General features: G+C 46.4%; 1 protein-coding gene across 1 annotated transcript in view; it reads left to right on the forward strand.

Annotated features, from left to right (window-relative positions):
* LOC144754054 (antigen peptide transporter 2-like) overlaps positions 1–17,355 on the forward strand; it is a 117,587-nt gene that overhangs the window by 57,782 nt on the left and 42,450 nt on the right. Inside the window, exons 5-6 of the mRNA XM_078641568.1 lie at positions 5,212–5,417; positions 8,811–9,008. Coding sequence (XP_078497694.1) covers positions 5,212–5,417; positions 8,811–9,008 — 404 coding nt within the window. The remainder of the gene's footprint in view (positions 1–5,211; positions 5,418–8,810; positions 9,009–17,355) is intronic.

The raw sequence follows: 17,355 nt of genomic DNA on the forward strand, positions 1-17,355 counted from the left end.
ACAAGACTTTATTACAACCCCTCCCTTGTTAGAGAAAACTCCGCAACAGGAGTATAAGTTAAAGCTCAGGTCTAATAAGTCAGCCAGTTTGATTGTATAAGTCCTCCCCTAGGTGAAACGGTTAGACTGTTTCTGACATGTATAAAATAGACCCCCATAGTGAGAGACTCAGTCAAAGCTCAATCAAATGTATCGTTTTTCTGAGTTTCGTATTATTCATCAGCATAATGATTTCCTGCACCAGTTATGCTTTCTATCTGTGTTTTTCAGTTCCTCATATAAATATGTCTGCTCATGCTACAGTAGAGCACACGTTTAGTGATCTGCCTCCTCACGAATATTCATACCGCCTCGCCATGCGTAATAACACATTTATCCGTATGTTACATTATTCACACCAGACCAGCAATGCCACTAATTGTTGGGTGTGTGGTCGACTCCCCCCTTTCCAGACACCGAAGGGAGTTCTGCCACTCTTTCCTTATCCATTCTCACACAATGGTTCGTGTGGAGCCTGGTCCACGTTAACGTCATCCTCAACAGATATGTCTTTTCTTAACAGTACATGTTTTCCAGACAAGCAAGGTTTCCCCCACAGAACAGGTTTAGATTTAGAAAATGAAGTATATAAATTAGGAAATTATTCGTCGAATTTCATGGTTCTGAATGTTCAGTCTGATACTACTCCAGACTCACCCGCTATTTCAGTACTACCAGTCAAAGGCGAATTATGTGTCCGTAGTTATGGTTCTGTACATATAGGTCACAGTGAATGTACTACTGTTATCAAGTATAGTGACAGTGGGAAATCTATTTTCAAAGCTTCACGTCATTCTTATTTTATTTGTGGTCAAACTGCATATGTCCGTCTGCCCCTCGATTGGGAGGGAACCTGTTATATTGCTTTCCTACTGCCACCTGTTTTCCTAGCCCCACCTGACTATCATAGGAATTCTTTCTTAGTACACACTAGACACAAGAGAAATCTCCCGATTGTCGATTATACTGAAACCGCCGCAGAACAATTCATTGATATAGATAAAGGTGTTTTCCCTTATTTAGGTACAGTTGTAAATAGTAAGCTCATTCGTAGGTTAACAAGAACCCTTGAAGCAGTAGTAGATGAGACTGCCTCCGCTCTAGGTAATTTAACTGAAGAGCAATCCTTTATGAGAATTGTCGTTTTACAGAATCGTCTCGTCCTTGACGTCATACTGGCCGATAGGGGCGGGGCCTGTAGAATTCTCGGATCCAGTTGTTGCATTTTCATTCCAAATAACGCGCCGTCTGTTTATTCAGCTATAACCAGACTCCATAAAATTGCCCATCTGTTACATCAAGATCCAGGCACCTGGACATGGTCCGGTTGGTTCTGGAATATAATTTCCGTATGGGGATGGAAAGTCCTGTCCTTTTTAGGTATTGCAGTAGCGATCATATTTAGCTGCTGCCTCTGTATACAATGTGGCCCTGCGATTTGCAGTATGTGTGCTACCTCTTGTATTCCCCGTCCCCAGCCCTGTTCTAAATCCCGTTCCAAGACAATTCGAGACGAACAAATGGTACTGTATGAAATGATAGACGGTATCATGAATATTGATGTTTCCTGATGGAAACGTAGTGACAAGGAGGGAATGTGGAAAAGTAAATTTTGCCATGTTCTGTGTCCCTACGCCTCATCCATCATATGTTACGTGTGCATGACCAATATGCATATGTTATTCCCCATTTCTGATTAAAGACGCAATTACAGTTGTGTCCACCTCTAGTATGATAGTTTCCAGTTCTCGTGAATACTACGAATATCAGGCCTATGTAAGTAATGTTGCCACGTTTCTCAGTGTGCACGTTATTCAATTATAAAGTCCCCGTTTCCAGGCCTCAAAAGGGCCCGGATCACAGATTCAGCTCCTGTCTCCTGAAAGCCTCGCTGAGGAGCGATACAGCCCCCACCTGTATCCTCGACCCTTCACTTACTTCCTGCCTCGCAGTGCCCGGTGCAGCCCGGCTCTGCCTCTGAGTCTGCCAAAAGTATGTTATAGTTCCTGCTATCAGTTCAGTCCTCCTCCTCTGCATTCCTAAGCTACTGAACTGCATCAATAGTTTCCGTCATTGTCTAGCCTTCTCGTCTCCACGTTAGAGAAATACTGTATTTAATGGTCATTTAATATTCTTCACGCACTACATGTAGAATAATGCATGGTCCAGTCTTAGAATCAAGTTAGCCTCTCCCCTCATGACTTCTAGTTTATATCAACATGTTCCCTAAACATTAGATACCAGATAGGGTTTAGGTACATGTCGCTCCGACCCTCCAGACTCTAGTCTCTGCTCCTAGCACAGAGTTCGTAGCCCCAGCTTCTCCTAGTAACACGTCATTGCCAGTTTTCGCGCACCATTAGGTTAGAGGTCCCGGCTCCTTAGGAAGCCCCCTCCAATGTTTCCGCCCATTCATGACATATTCTGTTACGTTTTGCATCACATGTCTAAGTAAACTCCCAGTTACACCTCTTATTACTGTTATCTCTCGCGACTGCTACACGTCACGCCTTCTACTCCACCCACTGTTACGCCTACTGCAATGTAATGCTATGTGTTTGCGCTATGTATATAAGTCAATGTTTTGTTATTAAATGTTAGCGCGCTCATCCCAGACCCGGCCCCGGCAGCTGCCGGGCCTTATTGTCCTATTCCTATGCAGGTTGTCCTGATCCTGTCCTTATGCTGTAATAAACCTGCAGAAACTCCTACTACCTCGAATCTTGACTCTTATTTATTGAGCTATCTGTTATGCTATAAGTCTAGTCAAAAATAGGGTATTATTTATTTATTTACCACAAGTAGGGAAAGCGTTGGCTAGCGGGAGAGTAAAAATTACTATTCCCACTCCAGAGAGTGCATCAGTAGGGAAAGCGTTGGATAGTGTAGGGGTAAAAATTACTATTCCCACTCCAAGGAGTGCAACAGTAGGGAAAGCGTTGTATAGCGTAAGGGTAAAAATTGCTATTCCCACTCCAGTGAGTGCAATAGTAGGGAAAGCGTTGGATAGCCGGAGGGTAAAAATTACTATTCCCACTCCAGTGAATGCAACAGTAGGGAAAGCGTTGGATAGCGGGAGGGTAAACATTACTATTCCCACTCCAGAGTGCAACAGTAGGAAAAGCGTTGGATAGCATAGGGGTAAAAATTACTATTCCCACTCCAGAGAGTGCAACAGTAGGGAAAACGTTGGATAGAGTAGGGGTAAAAAGTACTATTCCCACTCCAGTGAGTGCAACAGTAGGGAAAGCGTTGGATAGCGGGAGGGTACAAATTACTATTCCCACTCCAGAGAGTGCAACAGTAGGGAAAGCGTTGGATAGCATAGGGGTAAAAATTACTATTCCCACTCCAGTGAGTGCAACAGTAGGAAAAGCGTTGGATAGCGTATGGGTAAAAATTACTATTTCCACTCCAGGGAGTGCAACAGTAGGGAAAGCGTTGGATAGCGCAGGGGTAAAAATTACTATTCCCACTCCAGTGAGTGCAACAGTAGGGATAGCGTTGGCTAGTGGGAGAGTAAAAATTACTATTCCCACTCCAGAGAGTGCAACAGTAGGGAAAGCGTTGGATAGCGTAGGGGTGAAAATTACTGTTCCCACTCCAGAGTGTGCAACAGCAGGGAAAGCGTTGGATAGCGTAGGGGTAAAAATTACTATTCCCACTCCAGGGAGTGTAACAGTAGGGAAAGCGTTGGAAAGCGTAGGGGTAAAAATTACTATTCCCACTCCAGGGAGTGCAATAGTAGGGAAAGCGTTGGAGATCGAAGGGGTAAAAATTACTATTCCCACTCCAGGGAGGGCAACAGTAGGGAAAGCGTTGGATAGCGTAGGGGTAAAAATTACTATTCCCACTCCAGTGAGTGCAACAGTAGGGAAAGCGTTGGATAGCGGGAGGTTAAAAATTACTACTCCCACTCCAGAGAGTGCAACAGTAGGGAAAGCATTGGATAGTGTAGGGGTAAAAATTACTATTCCCACTCCAGTGAGTGCAACAGTAGGGAAAGCGTTGGATAGCGTAGGGGTAAAAATTACTATTCCCACTCCAGGGAGTGCAACAGTAGGGAAAGTAAATACTTCATATATGAATAAAAATAAATGAAATATTAATACCAATTTCAAATGAATCAAAAGTAATTACCAATTTAATATAATATAATAATTAATCAATTAAAAATAAAAAATAAAAATTACAAAAAAATAATTACCTATTAATACAAATTAATTACCAATTAACAATTGAAAAATAATTAACAATTAATTGAAAATAAATACCAGTAAAACATTTTTAAAATGTAATTAATTACAATTAAATTACTTCCCACCCAATTCCCCTATAAACCCACAACCCGCTACAGAAAATAAATTAATAAAATGAACATAATTATCAATTAATCAATTAATAAAAAATAATTACCAATTATATTTTAATTAATTATCAATTAAAAATTAATTAACAATTAATTCAAAATAAATACCAATAAATAAATTAAATATTTAATTAATTATCATTTAATTACTTCCCACCCTATTCCCCTATAAACCCACAACCTTCTACAGAATTATATTATGCACAAATTAAATACCATAAAATTCATTACTTAAAATAAATATACATTTTTCACACATATACTAACATAAAAAACACTTTAAAAAATGTGATATTATAAAAAAATTGATATTAACTTACTTACCTAAAATTCAATATTTTTGTTGTCTATATTCTGTCCATTCGATATTTTGTCCATTCTATATTTTGAATTTGATATTACTGCTATTCAATTCAATATTTTTGTGGTCTATATTCTGTCCATTCGATATTTTGTCCATTCTATATTTTTAACTCGATATTTTGCCCATTCTATATTTTTTACTCGATATTTTGATTGTATACCCCCCAGAAGGCCCTCCACTATCTCATGAACATCTCCTCTGGACTCAAATAATCTGCTTTCCAGCATCCTCCATGCCAACCACCGTGGAAACTGGGCTTACGTTCCTGCACAACTTGTGTCAGAAGTGGGCTTTTTGAGGTTTAGGGGAGTTCTTGAGTGCATGGATTTTTCTTAAAACATTGAAGTCTCCAGATGTCGCAGACGTGGAGGGAAGTTCACTGATTGAGGGTTGTCCAAGTGCTAGCATGTGCTCTTTCTGTTTTTTTGGTCCTGTGCAGGTGAGATCACCTCGCGCCTCTCTGCAGACACAGCCCGCATGAGCCGCTCCATTGCTGCCAACGTCAACATCTTCCTGCGAAGCCTGGTGAAGGTGGCTGCCACATACGTCTTCATGCTCAACATCTCCTTACAGCTGACTCTTCTTACATTCGTGGACACACTAATCATAGCGGGATTGCAGACCGTCTACAACCGCTACTATGAGGTACGCGTGTGCTCATGTGAGCTCCAATGCAAACTTCAGTCTTCCGCCATGTTTGTGTGAGTCCTGCGCAGGGTGATATCTTCCAGTATAGGCTGCGAAGAGAGTGACCACCAGGAGCTGTTCATCTTACGAGTGAGAACCTCTCTGTTCCAGTGAGCGTCTCTTTCAGTGAGTGAAAGGCTGTCTGTACCACTAACAGCCTGCTTGTTCCAGCAGGTAAGAGCATGTTTAGTCTGTTCGTGAGAGAGGCTTTATCTTTTCTAGTGCGTCATTCCATGACTGTGGCAGTGAGTCAGATCATGTGAGCTCTGGCTAGTGGCAGTCTGTGCTTATGACATGACCCCTTCACAGAGAGACCTCCTGTGCCAGCCTCCCTGCAGTAGCAGATGCCCAGGGCAGAACAGCTGCCTCTCCAGGGTCAGCAGAGTTTGTCTGAGCTCCCATGCACCCTAGTGTCCTGGAACAGTGCACAAAATGACTTCTGACCATTCGATATTTCACAACCGGCATGTCACGCCCACTCATTCTTGAGAAATGAGAAAGGCTTATACAGGTATGGCCAGTTTTTAACACGTTGAGTGCACATGAAGGCCGGGAACCGTCCGAACATTGCCGCTCCGCCCAATTAATCAGTGGGCGGGGTTCGGAGTGCTCCCGAACGTCATTAGCACACGCCTACTGTGACTCATGACGGCCAGGAGCCGTCCTCAGCATGGCAGCGCCTCGCCCAGCCCCGCCCCCTATCACACCGCAGGGAAATGTGCCCCACAGAGAAGGGGTTAAAGTCTCCGCTGCAGACATCTTCAGCCTTCTGTTGACCACACCTATTGTTTCCGATACATATAGACTGGTCTTAGGTCCACCCCTTGCTCTTGATTGGATGGCTTTGTTGTCTCTCTCACCTCCCTGCTCATAATTCATGGGCTTTCCTCCTGTTTGATTCATTTGTCCCGCCCAGGAGCATTTCAGTCTCACAGTTTTCAAACTAGTTGACTTAAAATCTTCCACAGCTGACTTGCTTACATTCAGAGAACTACTTGTTTTTTTCTTTTCATGTACACACCCTGTGGAAGTGCCTGTGTTTTTCTTGCTCTCTCCCCTGTGGGCAGCTTCCTCCTCACTTTGCCCTGTCCCCTCTTGATCTCCACCTTGGTTCCCCACATCCTTTCCTTTCCAAGCTCATCTGTTGCTCCCCCACCCGTCCCTCCTTTGGGCACCTTCCTTATTTATTTAAAGTTTTTGACACCCATCTTAAACATGTGTTTGTCCAATTAAGATGGCCATCGGCAATTGTGCATTAGCAAGCATGTCTTCTACAAAAGAATGGCCCTGTTTTATTTTAACAAACCCAGTGTAGGATACCTGCTGCAGATGCATGTGCTTCTGCGGCGGCCATCTTTGAATGGGTTTGTTAAAATAAGATTAATAAATGGGCCTTATGAATGCGTGCATATCCAAGGCAGCCATTATTGAATGAATACATTTGTAATGTTTTATAGCCAGTTCTCAGATGGCTCATACAGATGTATTCATAATTGTAGCTATGATAGTACTTTTTTAGGCATTTTGTCATCATTATATGAAGTTCAGTATTGAGTATGAACTTCTATCACCAAACGTTCTATAAAGCAACAAGTCGCTCAAACTGCAGACAGTCGATCACTGTGGTCTTTCACAAAGCTGTAGTGGCGCTTATCACTAGATGTCCGCGCAAGAAGGAAGCATTTATTAATCATGGACATATAATGCAAACTTTTGGCCTTGTTGGAAACATCTATGTAGGTTTCCATTCTGGCGTTGATGCTGAATTCACAAAGACCTAAACCTCGATGGGAAGCCCTTACAAATATGAACATAACAGGTGACCCTGTGAAGCCACATTTCTCTCCATTGCACAATGATCTGAAACCTAGATTACAACATAGGCTCTGTGTTGACTTAAGAAATCTCACTCACTTCTGTTCTGGCCATCAGAGCAACAACAGGTGTGCGTGTGCCCTCTATACTTCTGTCTGCTCTGAGCACAGACCTGATGTTTTCAGCTGTTCATCACATCTGGATAGTCAGGCATGTAAAATGACCTACATACTCCAACCTCTTTTCCTGCCATTTTACAAGAGGAGTTGTGTAGCTGCAGTGGACATATGGACTTTTCTTGGCGAAATATATACACTTCTATATTTATAATATTTTTCACTAGTCGCAGGGCCCCTCTGATGTTGCACACAGAGGTCTTCCTCGCCAGACCCAGCCTGTGTCCCACACCTCCCAGCCGTAGCCTTGGGTCCCACTCTGTGTCGCACTCAGTGAGTCCTCGCCAGCCTCAGGGCCCCACTGGTGTTGCGCACAGTGACTTCCCTCACTAGTTGTAGGGGGAGAACAGCCATAAGCCATGGAGAAGTGTGGCTCAATGGTTAGAGCGGCAGACCCTGATGCAGAGGTCTAGCCCGGGACCAGGGTTCAATGCCCCGCCTCGGCGGGTCTTGGGCTCAAAATTCCACGGACCTGATAATTCTCGCCTCGGTGCCTATTCCAATCATGGAGTCCCACTCTGCAACTCTGGGCAATAGCTTGCTTAATCTCCACAACGGCCCCAACAGCGCTAAGGATGCCTGGCCTCACCTTGGGGGTGCCCAGGAGTGGACACCTCACAGGGAAAGCCAGGATGGGTTCCACAGCGGTATTCGTACAAGCGCCTTGAGACCCTTGCGGGTGAGTAGTGCGCTATACAAGTATCAATTTACATTTTTTACATTTTTATAACAACGCGGGGATTACCCCGCACTGCCATTACAACGCGGGGATTACAACGAAAGTCGTTACAATGACTTTCGCTAGAGGGCGCTGTTGGATAGGGAATAGTTGAATTTTCTATCCAACACCTTCCCTACTGTCAACGTGGGCTGGAGTTGGAATAGAAAATTAAACTATTCCACTATCCAGCGCCCTCCAGCGAAAGTCGTTGTAACGACTTTCGTTGTAATCCCCGCATTGTAATGGCATGCGGGGTTAAAGCCCACATTGTATTGACATACAACCGTTGTAGGGCTTTATGTTTGTCACACTCAGTGACTTTCCTCACCAGCCTCAGGGTCCCACCTCAGGTGTGCACAGTGACCCTGCTCCACCTCAGGTCATGACCCCCTCCCCAGTGATATGCTCTCAGCAGTAAGATTGCTTGAGCTCACACACACCGCGTCTACAGATAATAATGATTGTGTGGTGCTGCAGAATTTTGTGCTTCACTAATGAGCCTTTCTATCGGTAAGTAAGCAAGCAAGCGCGTATGCAAAACGTTTGTTGATAACTACTTACAAGCCAGTTTCCTCAGCGCGCTGACATGACATGGTGGATGCTAGTCTTCGTTAACGCTTGTTCTCTTTCTCACCACAGGACCTGGTGAAGAGGGTCCAGGACTCCATTGCTCGATCCAATGACCTGGCGGGTGAGGTGGTGTCCTCCATCAGGACCGTGCGCAGTTTCACCGCAGAGCGCGAGGAGCTCGACAGGTACCGCGCTGCCCTGCTGGAGACTCATCGCCTGAAGACCAAGCAGGAAATGGTGCAAACTGTGTATCTTCTGGCGCGGAGGGTATGTTTTGCACCCGTCCCTCTCACCATTAAGGACATTTGTAAAAAGTTCAAGTTCTCCACTCTAGAAGTTGGGTGGGTAGAAGTGGGACCTACAGAAGGGGTGTTCCTCTTCCTGCTGGCCGAGTGCATGTGGTGGGTGGTAGTGTGCAGTCACAGGGAAGAAAGGGTCTATGTTTTCCTTTGCAAGGGCTGCACCAGGCTTATGAATGTCTACAGTTGTTTCTTGACGAGAAGGGAATGTTAGTCCCCAAGCAGATGTAGGAGCATGCTTTTTTTGGGGGGGGGGGGGAATTTTCAGCAGAAGCGTCTACGAGAGTGGCTTTGCCCGGCTGATTGTCTGATCCTTTTGAGGTCAGATTGTGTCTGTTTGTGGACTACAGAGTATATAAAAAAACATTAAGTTTCAAAAGTGGGGAAAAGCTAAACACAAAACAAAAATGATTTAAAATGTTACTTCCTACTAAGAGTGGTGAAGCAGCCTGATGTCTGTTACATTTTAACCCATTTCACACACGGGTGGTTTAATTAGGGACAAGTTTAAAAATCTATTAAAATACATTCAAGAGTGTGGGATTTTATAAAATATCCTTGTCAATGAGATTGGATGTTTCATAAATCTTCTTTTCCTGTAAAAAATATCCACTTGTCCCTCTAGTGGCATCCAGCGAGTTGACACATCATGGCAACATTCTCATTGAATCAGAAGTGGTGAGGCCAGGACTCACATTGTACCAGGGTTTGTATTCCAGTAATTCCCTGATTTTTCCACCTTCCCGCAAATCTACTTACTGGAGCTGGAAGGAGCGAGAAGTGGTAATTCCAGGGTTGGAATATCCATTGAGTTTGTGCACACCCACAAACGTTCACGTTTAAAGGTTTTTACCAACTCTTTCCAATCTCTTCCTAAACTGGGACAAGTGTAAAATTTACATCTGGCAAGGGCAAAAGTAAATCTTTTGCCAGGCTGGGGAACAAAGGTTTGTTGGTAAAGTCAACTTGCAAACGTTCAGCAGATTCCCGAACGAGCAGACACAGACATGCCTATTTGCTCACACAAAAATGTAGTTCTCAAAGTAGTTCTGTTTCCAGGCCGACTTCTTTAAATACGTGTGAATTCATGAAAGTTGTAAACATGTACTGATGCGAGGACATATAACATGGATGCACTTTTTTTACTTTCCTTAATGACTAGACCCCTAATTACATCTGATCTTATTCAAGGCCTTTATTATTATTGTCTTCTAGTTGCTATTTTGATGTACATTGTATTTTGAAAGAATTTTCTATTTTGCAATCAGGCTTTGGCAAGTACTTGCATTTAATCATAGAGCGCATACTGGTAACATTATAGGTAGCTTCAAATCGGTAAACTTCGGAAACGTGTGCACATGTTATACTGGCACCACTGTTAGTAGTGCAAGCCGAGCTTTCTTATACACAGTGCACATGAAACAGTTTTATAAACATTTCAAGGCAATGGTGATAATTGTAGAAAAAAGAAAAAGTTACAATAGAAGGAAAAGGGAGCGAGCAAAAGAATAAACAGAAATTAGATCATTTTTTTCATCTTGCAACTAATATAGACGTATATTTTTTTCTAATATCCAAATAAAGGAAGAATTGTTAAAACTGAATGTTTATCTCATGTTCCAAATCTCTTGAGAACACAAAAGATACCAACAGAATATGGAGAGGATAATAGGTGAGATTAGGGTCGACGTGTGCCTAACGGGAAAGGTTCTACGAAAAGCATTCGAGGGAATCACAGCAGAGGGATCCAGAATCACAGTAGAGGTCTTCATGGGGATATGCAAAAAAAGTGGATTGACTTATGGAGTTAACATGTTCTCTGCAGATGAGGGTGGACAACCGAGAGGACCGTTTCCATCACAATAACCCTCGGCTTCTTGGATTCCCTGATAACTTGAAGGCTGGTGCCTTCCCTAGATTCCTAGAAATATAGTTACAAGAGTGGATCCCAGAGGATAACTGTCGCCCAATTTTGTCAGCGAATGTATGCATTGGCCCTGTTGTGGATGCCATCACTGGGGAACACGCTCTCATCCAGTTACTGCCCGATTTCTTCATTAACGGGACAGGGATGGTAGCCTTAATGCTGCTAGACTAAAAGAATCTTTGCTCTATAAATCACAACCATATCCATCTTTCCAGATCTATCCAATCACTAAAAAGAATCTTCAGGAAATTAACATTAGGTATATGTTACTTTATCCGGCTAAGCTTAGGATCTTCTTTTAACACCGCTCCTTCTTTTTTGAGACTCCACAAGCAGTGTTGGAAAGGATAGAGTAGAGACCCCGCATCATGCACATGGGCCCGCATGCTCAGCTTGAAGAGGATAGATACCACAATGGGGAAAACCGAGCAAAGGTAAGACGATCGACCCAGAAGATCAGAAACCACCCTCGATGCACAGCAAAAGATGATCTGTACCGATAAATACGCTCCGGGGACTGGCTCCTCAGATCGATCAACAAACTCCACACAAGGACCGGCTGACCTGGATCTCCTGCAACCCATAAACATTACCGCTCCGATCCTCTTTCAAAGCCAAGCAGATGTTTCCTTGCCGGTTGATGAAGGGTGTGTTTCGCTGCACAAGCAGCTGGGACAGATAGATTATTGCAGACAGCACACAATAAACACATACATCAAGGGAGGCCCCTAGAAGCCGATAATACAATACTTTCTTCTCAGAGGGGCAGATGGTGAAGACCTTCACTCAATCTGTGTTTTATATTCATAAACTCATGCTTTGTAAATGTTAATTTCCCTCACTGAGCTTTATCTTCACATACTCTCGGTGGATCATAATGTCCCTCACTGAGCTTTATCTTCACATACCCATGCTGTCTGGATCTTAATGTCCCTCACTGGGCTTTATCTTCACAAACTCACTCTCCGTGGATCTAAATGTCCCTTACTGAGCTTTATATTCACAAACTCACTCTCTGGGGATCTTAATGTCCCTCAGTGAGCTTTATGTTCGAGGCATGTGGGCTGCTGAATTCATATCTATAGCATAGATCGCCGCCTAGTGTTGGGTCCGGATGATTGCACATTGTTGTCCTGGAAGAGTCTTTGAAGTGTCACGAGATAGGTGGCTCCTCCCCTGGACTACAGTGCGCATGGGCATCGACTCCATCCTCAGATTGTTTTTTTCCGCCATTGGGTTCGGATGTCCTTTCCTTATCTCCAGTCGGAATCAACTTAAGAACTTTTAGAGGCCCTAAGGCCTTTTCCTATACGTCGGTATTGTTTGCGTTCGGTGCACCGGTTCGGTTCCGACTCAGCCGAGTCGCATTTCCAGGGAGTCGCGTGACTCTTGAGTGATCGAGGCCCAGTCGACGCAGCAAAACCATCGACGACGCGACATGGAACGGAGCACGTTCAAGAAGTGTCCCGTGTGTGGATCTAAGTACCCACACATCGACGTCCACCCAGTGTGCAACAAGTGCCTGTCGCCGGACCACAATGAAGCAAGCTGCATGGCTTGTTCGAAGTTTCGTTCGACGAAGACTCTTCGGCTTAGGCGCGTGGCGCGCATGGCGGCCCGGCAGTCGGCCCCGGCACCGGTGGACATCTTCGAAGATGAAGAAGCAGGTGAACAAGAGGTTCGAATGTAGATTTCACCTCCAACGGTAGCTGTCGAATGCGGATACGACGTGGATGTCGAAGGCCTCGATGTTGAAGAAGTCGTCCAAGAGGTAGGAGACGACGATGAGGCCTGTGGGGCCATGGAAGATAGCTCAGAGGAAGAGCTATGCCCCGTTCGAACATTAACCAAGGCTCAGGTCGAGGGATCGCCACTCGGCCTTACCCAAGACCCTATACCAGCGTCCACGGCCCCGCCTTCAGGCCCGGCTAAGGACACTTCGGCGGAGCCGCCATGGTCGAAAACGAAACCGAAACTGAAACCATCGGTGTCGACAACAACAACAAAAATGGCCGAGGCGCCATCGAAGCCGAAGACGTCTGCTCCCCCATCGACGCAGTCTTCTTCCGAGGTGTCGAAGCGGTCGGCGCCGACGAAAGCTGTCGACACGGTCATGGTGACGAAAGGGGTCAAGGTCGTCGAGCCGAAGCTAAAGAAGGCCGCCGACTCGGAGCCCAGAAACACCGTCGAGCCGAAGCCAAAGAAGGCCATCGAGCCGACATCAAGCAAGGGCGTCGAACCGAAAACCGGGACCCCGATGCCAGTGGTCAAGGCCGCCGATCCAAAGCCGTCGCCGGCCGCGACTACAGCCAAGGCCAAGGATCGTGGCGCACCCAAGCAGGATGCTCCGGCACCTCGCTCCGAGAAGCAAAAGTCAACGGCGCTCGGGTCTTCCCCTGGGGGTGGACAGAAGTCGACTGTCGGGTTGACGAAGCCGTCCGCTTCCTTTACGAAGCAGGTCTCGGACTCCCTCAAGCGAATTAGAGACAAAGCTTCTTCGTCGGATCCGAATACGCCTTCCGCCTCGAAGACCGTTGGCTCGACGCCGCAAACTTTGACGCCGATCCTCTTCACGTTGCCGCCGAAGGTGGCGCCGAAGGCCTTCGCACCCCGTTCGGTGCCCAAAGACTCTGGGGTATCGAAGCCAACTCACCCGGCTGGGAGTATGCTGCCTCAACAACACTTGCTAGAGGAGCAGACAGAACATTTTATCGATGCCGACACCGGAAAGCTAACGCTTTACAAAAGGAAAGTCACGGCAACGCAGCCTTTGGAGTCATATAGCATTCCTCTAAAGCGCAAACGGCCTGCTCAAGATTCCATGGTCTTGGTCGAACGACTTGTTCCACAGTCCCACAGAGTTGCGACACCCTCACCCACTTATTCTGAGGGAGAGGATGCAGGAGAGCAGGACAATGAATATAACTTCCCAGCCAACACAGAGCCTGATGAGCAACAGGACTCCTGGATAGGAGCTGGTGACCAAGAGGACCAGCACACAGTCCATGACCCTCAGGTGTACAATGTTAAGACTTCTCCCACAGAGGATTCTGCAGCATTTAATGCCTTGATTGAAAGAGCAGCCAAAAACCACGATGTCGAGCTACATGCTGACCCTGTGGATGTGGACTTCCTATTTGACACTTTTTCTACAGCTGAAAAGACTGTCAAGACTCTTCCTATGCTGAAGGGGGTCCTTAAGCATGCTGCGGACATCTTCAAGGAACCTACACGGTCCAGGGTGGTCAACCCTAGGATCGAGAAGAAATAAAGAGCGGCACCTGGCTATCCTACCTATATCAAGGGCCAGTTGCCATTAGACGCTTTGGTGGTTTCCAATGCCCGCAAGAGGGCAAATTCGCAGACCACTGGTGATGCTCCTCCCCCGGACAAAGAGTCAAAGGTGCTGGAGGCATCTGGAAAGAGGGTGGCAGCTCAAGCGGCCAATATCTGGCGCATATCAAACACGCAAGCGCTCTTGGCACGTTACGACAGGGCACACTACGACACACTAGAGACCCTATTACAACATCTACCAGACCAGTATAAAGAGGCAGGGGAGATGCTTATCCAAGAAGGGAAGCTCATCACTAACGCTTCCATTAAGTGCGCCCTAGACGTTGCGGACACTGCCGCCAGAGCAATAAATACCAGTGTAATGCTTAGACGGCAAGCATGGCTCAGAATATCGGGTTTTAAACCAGAAATCCAAACTACCATCCTTAACCAGCCGGTGAACCCTGACAGGTTATTTGGTCCAGAGGTGGATACCACCCTGGAAAAGATCAAGAAAGATACGGAGACTGCCAAGTCCATGGGAGCTCTCCAATCCCAACAGTTTCGAGGAAACACTTTTCGTCGCTCAGGCAATCGAGGTGTTAACAGAGGACAAATGTCACAGCAGACACAGTTCAGTAAAGGTGGGGCGCAATCCTCGTACACTAAGCAAAGTAGAGGAGGATATCGGGGCAACAGCACCAAGGGCAGAGGCAGAGGCAACAACAACTCCCGTTCCTCTGCCACCAACAAACAGTGACTCTCTGTCACTGCCCCCCGACCATCCAACACCTGTCGGGGGGAGACTCCAGCAGTTCCTGCCAGTCTGGAAATCCATCACCACAGACAGGTGGGTCAGGAAACTTATCCAGTTCGGCTATTGTTTGGAGCTCACATCCACTCCGCCCAACATACCACCAAAGCACCGTCCTATGTCAGCAGAGCATTTGCACTTATTGCAGCAGGAGGTTCTTGTCATGCTGCAAAAAGGCGCAATAGAGCTCGTGCCAGTGGAGGAGGAAGGCACAGGGGTGTACTCCCTGTACTTCTTAATCCCAAAGAAGGACGGGTCACTCAGGCCTATGCTGGACCTGAGGCCCCTAAACCGGTACATTCTCTCAGAACACTTCCACATGCTAACACTGCAGAAGGTTCTTCCATTGCTAAATCAGGGAGACTTCCTCGCAACCTTGGATCTCAAGGATGCTTACTTTCACATCCCACTCCATCCATCCCACAGGAAATACCTCAGGTTCACCATCCAGAACAGGCATTACCAATTCAAGGTCCTTCCTTTCGGGGTGACCACAGCCCCCAGAGTGTTCACGAAATGTCTGGCAACGGTAGCGGCGCACCTCAGGAGACAAAACGTCCACGTCTATCCTTATCTGGACGACTGGCTGGTTCAGGCGAAGTCAGCCCAGCAGTGCGCCACAGACATGTCCCACACCATTCATCTACTTCACGGTCTGGGCTTCTCACTAAACTATCCGAAGTCGCACCTTCAGCCAGCACATGTGCGGCAGTATCTGGGCGGGACGATAGATACTCTGGCAGCCACAGCTCAGCCGAATTCAGTGAGGATCGACAACATCCAGTCGCTCATCCAAAGGTTCAGACTGCAACACTCCCTACCAGCGAGAGTGTTCATGCAGTTGATAGGCATGATGGCCTCCTGCATCTTCATAGTCCCGCACGCCAGGTTGCATATGCGTCCGCTCCAAGAATGCTTGGCACATCAGTGGACTCAGGCTCAAGGACAGTTGAATGACCTAGTGTTGGTGACCGGTCGGGCATACAGCTCTCTGCATTGGTGGAATCCACACAACCTTTGCAAGGGCCGACCGTTCCAGGAGCCTGTGCCACAGATTATCCTAATGACGGACGCATCTCTCCAGGGATGGGGGGCTCATGTGCTCCACTACACTGTGCAGGGACTATGGACGACGCAACAAAAGAAGATGCACATCAACTAACTAGAACTGATGGCAATCTTCATGGCACTCAAGTCCTTCAAAGTACATCTGTGCAACAAAGTCGTGTTGATCCGGACAAACAACATGACCGCCATGTACTACATTCAAAAGCAGGGAGGAACGCACTCTCCACAGTTGTCTCATCTGGCTCAGAGCATGTGGAAGTGGGCCATTCAGAGGAACATCTTCCTCATGGCGGAACACCTCCCGGGCAAGGACAATCAGATGGCGGATCTGCTCAGCAGGTACAGCCACCAGATGCACGAGTGGGAGTTACATCCATCAGTACTCCGCCCGTACTTCCAGCAGTGGGGTCATCCAGAGATAGACCTGTTTGCCACAAGGGAAAACGCAAAATGCCAAAGCTTTGCCGCCAGGTTCCCTCACCCACAGTCGCAGGGCAATGCGATATGAATGAACTGGTCAGGCAAATTTGCGTACGCTTTTCCCCCAGCGCCTCTCATTCCGCTGGTGGCAAGAAAGCTAAAGCAACACTCGATGACGCTCATCCTAGTTGCTCCAACGTGGGCACGCCAACCTTGGTACACCACGTTTCTAGAACTCTCCGTGGTACCGCATCAAAGGCTGCACCTCACACCCAGGCTCTTGACGCAGAACCATGGCGACATTCAGCATCCAGATCCACAACAGCTCTATCTGGCGATCTGGCTCCTGAGGTCTTAGAGTTTTGCTACCTTGATTTGCCTTCTGAATGCATGGACATCATCCGGGAGGCAAGAAAGCCCACTACCAGAGCTTGCCATGCAGCAAAATGGAAGCGGTTTGTCATTTACTGTAATGAACACAATATCAACCCGCTAGATGCATCCATTCCTAATATCATCTGCTATTTGTTACATCTTTACAAATGCAATCTAGCATACGCTTCCATTCGGATACACTTATCCGCCATAGCGGCTTATCTTCAAAATCGGCAGCATCTCTCTTTTTTCAGGGTGCCTGCCATTAAAGCATTTCTAGAAGGGCTAAAGCGGGTCATCCCTCCCAGGACCCCGCCAGCTCCTGTGTGGAACCTCAATGTGGTCCTCACCAGATTGATGGGCCCACCTTTTGAACCTCTCATTTCATGTGAGATTCAGTTCTTAACATGGAAGGTGGCTTTTCTCATTGCCATC

Source organism: Lissotriton helveticus, chromosome 5_1 (genome assembly GCF_964261635.1).
Source record: "Lissotriton helveticus chromosome 5_1, aLisHel1.1, whole genome shotgun sequence".
In the NCBI taxonomy this organism is placed as follows: domain Eukaryota; kingdom Metazoa; phylum Chordata; class Amphibia; order Caudata; family Salamandridae; genus Lissotriton; species Lissotriton helveticus.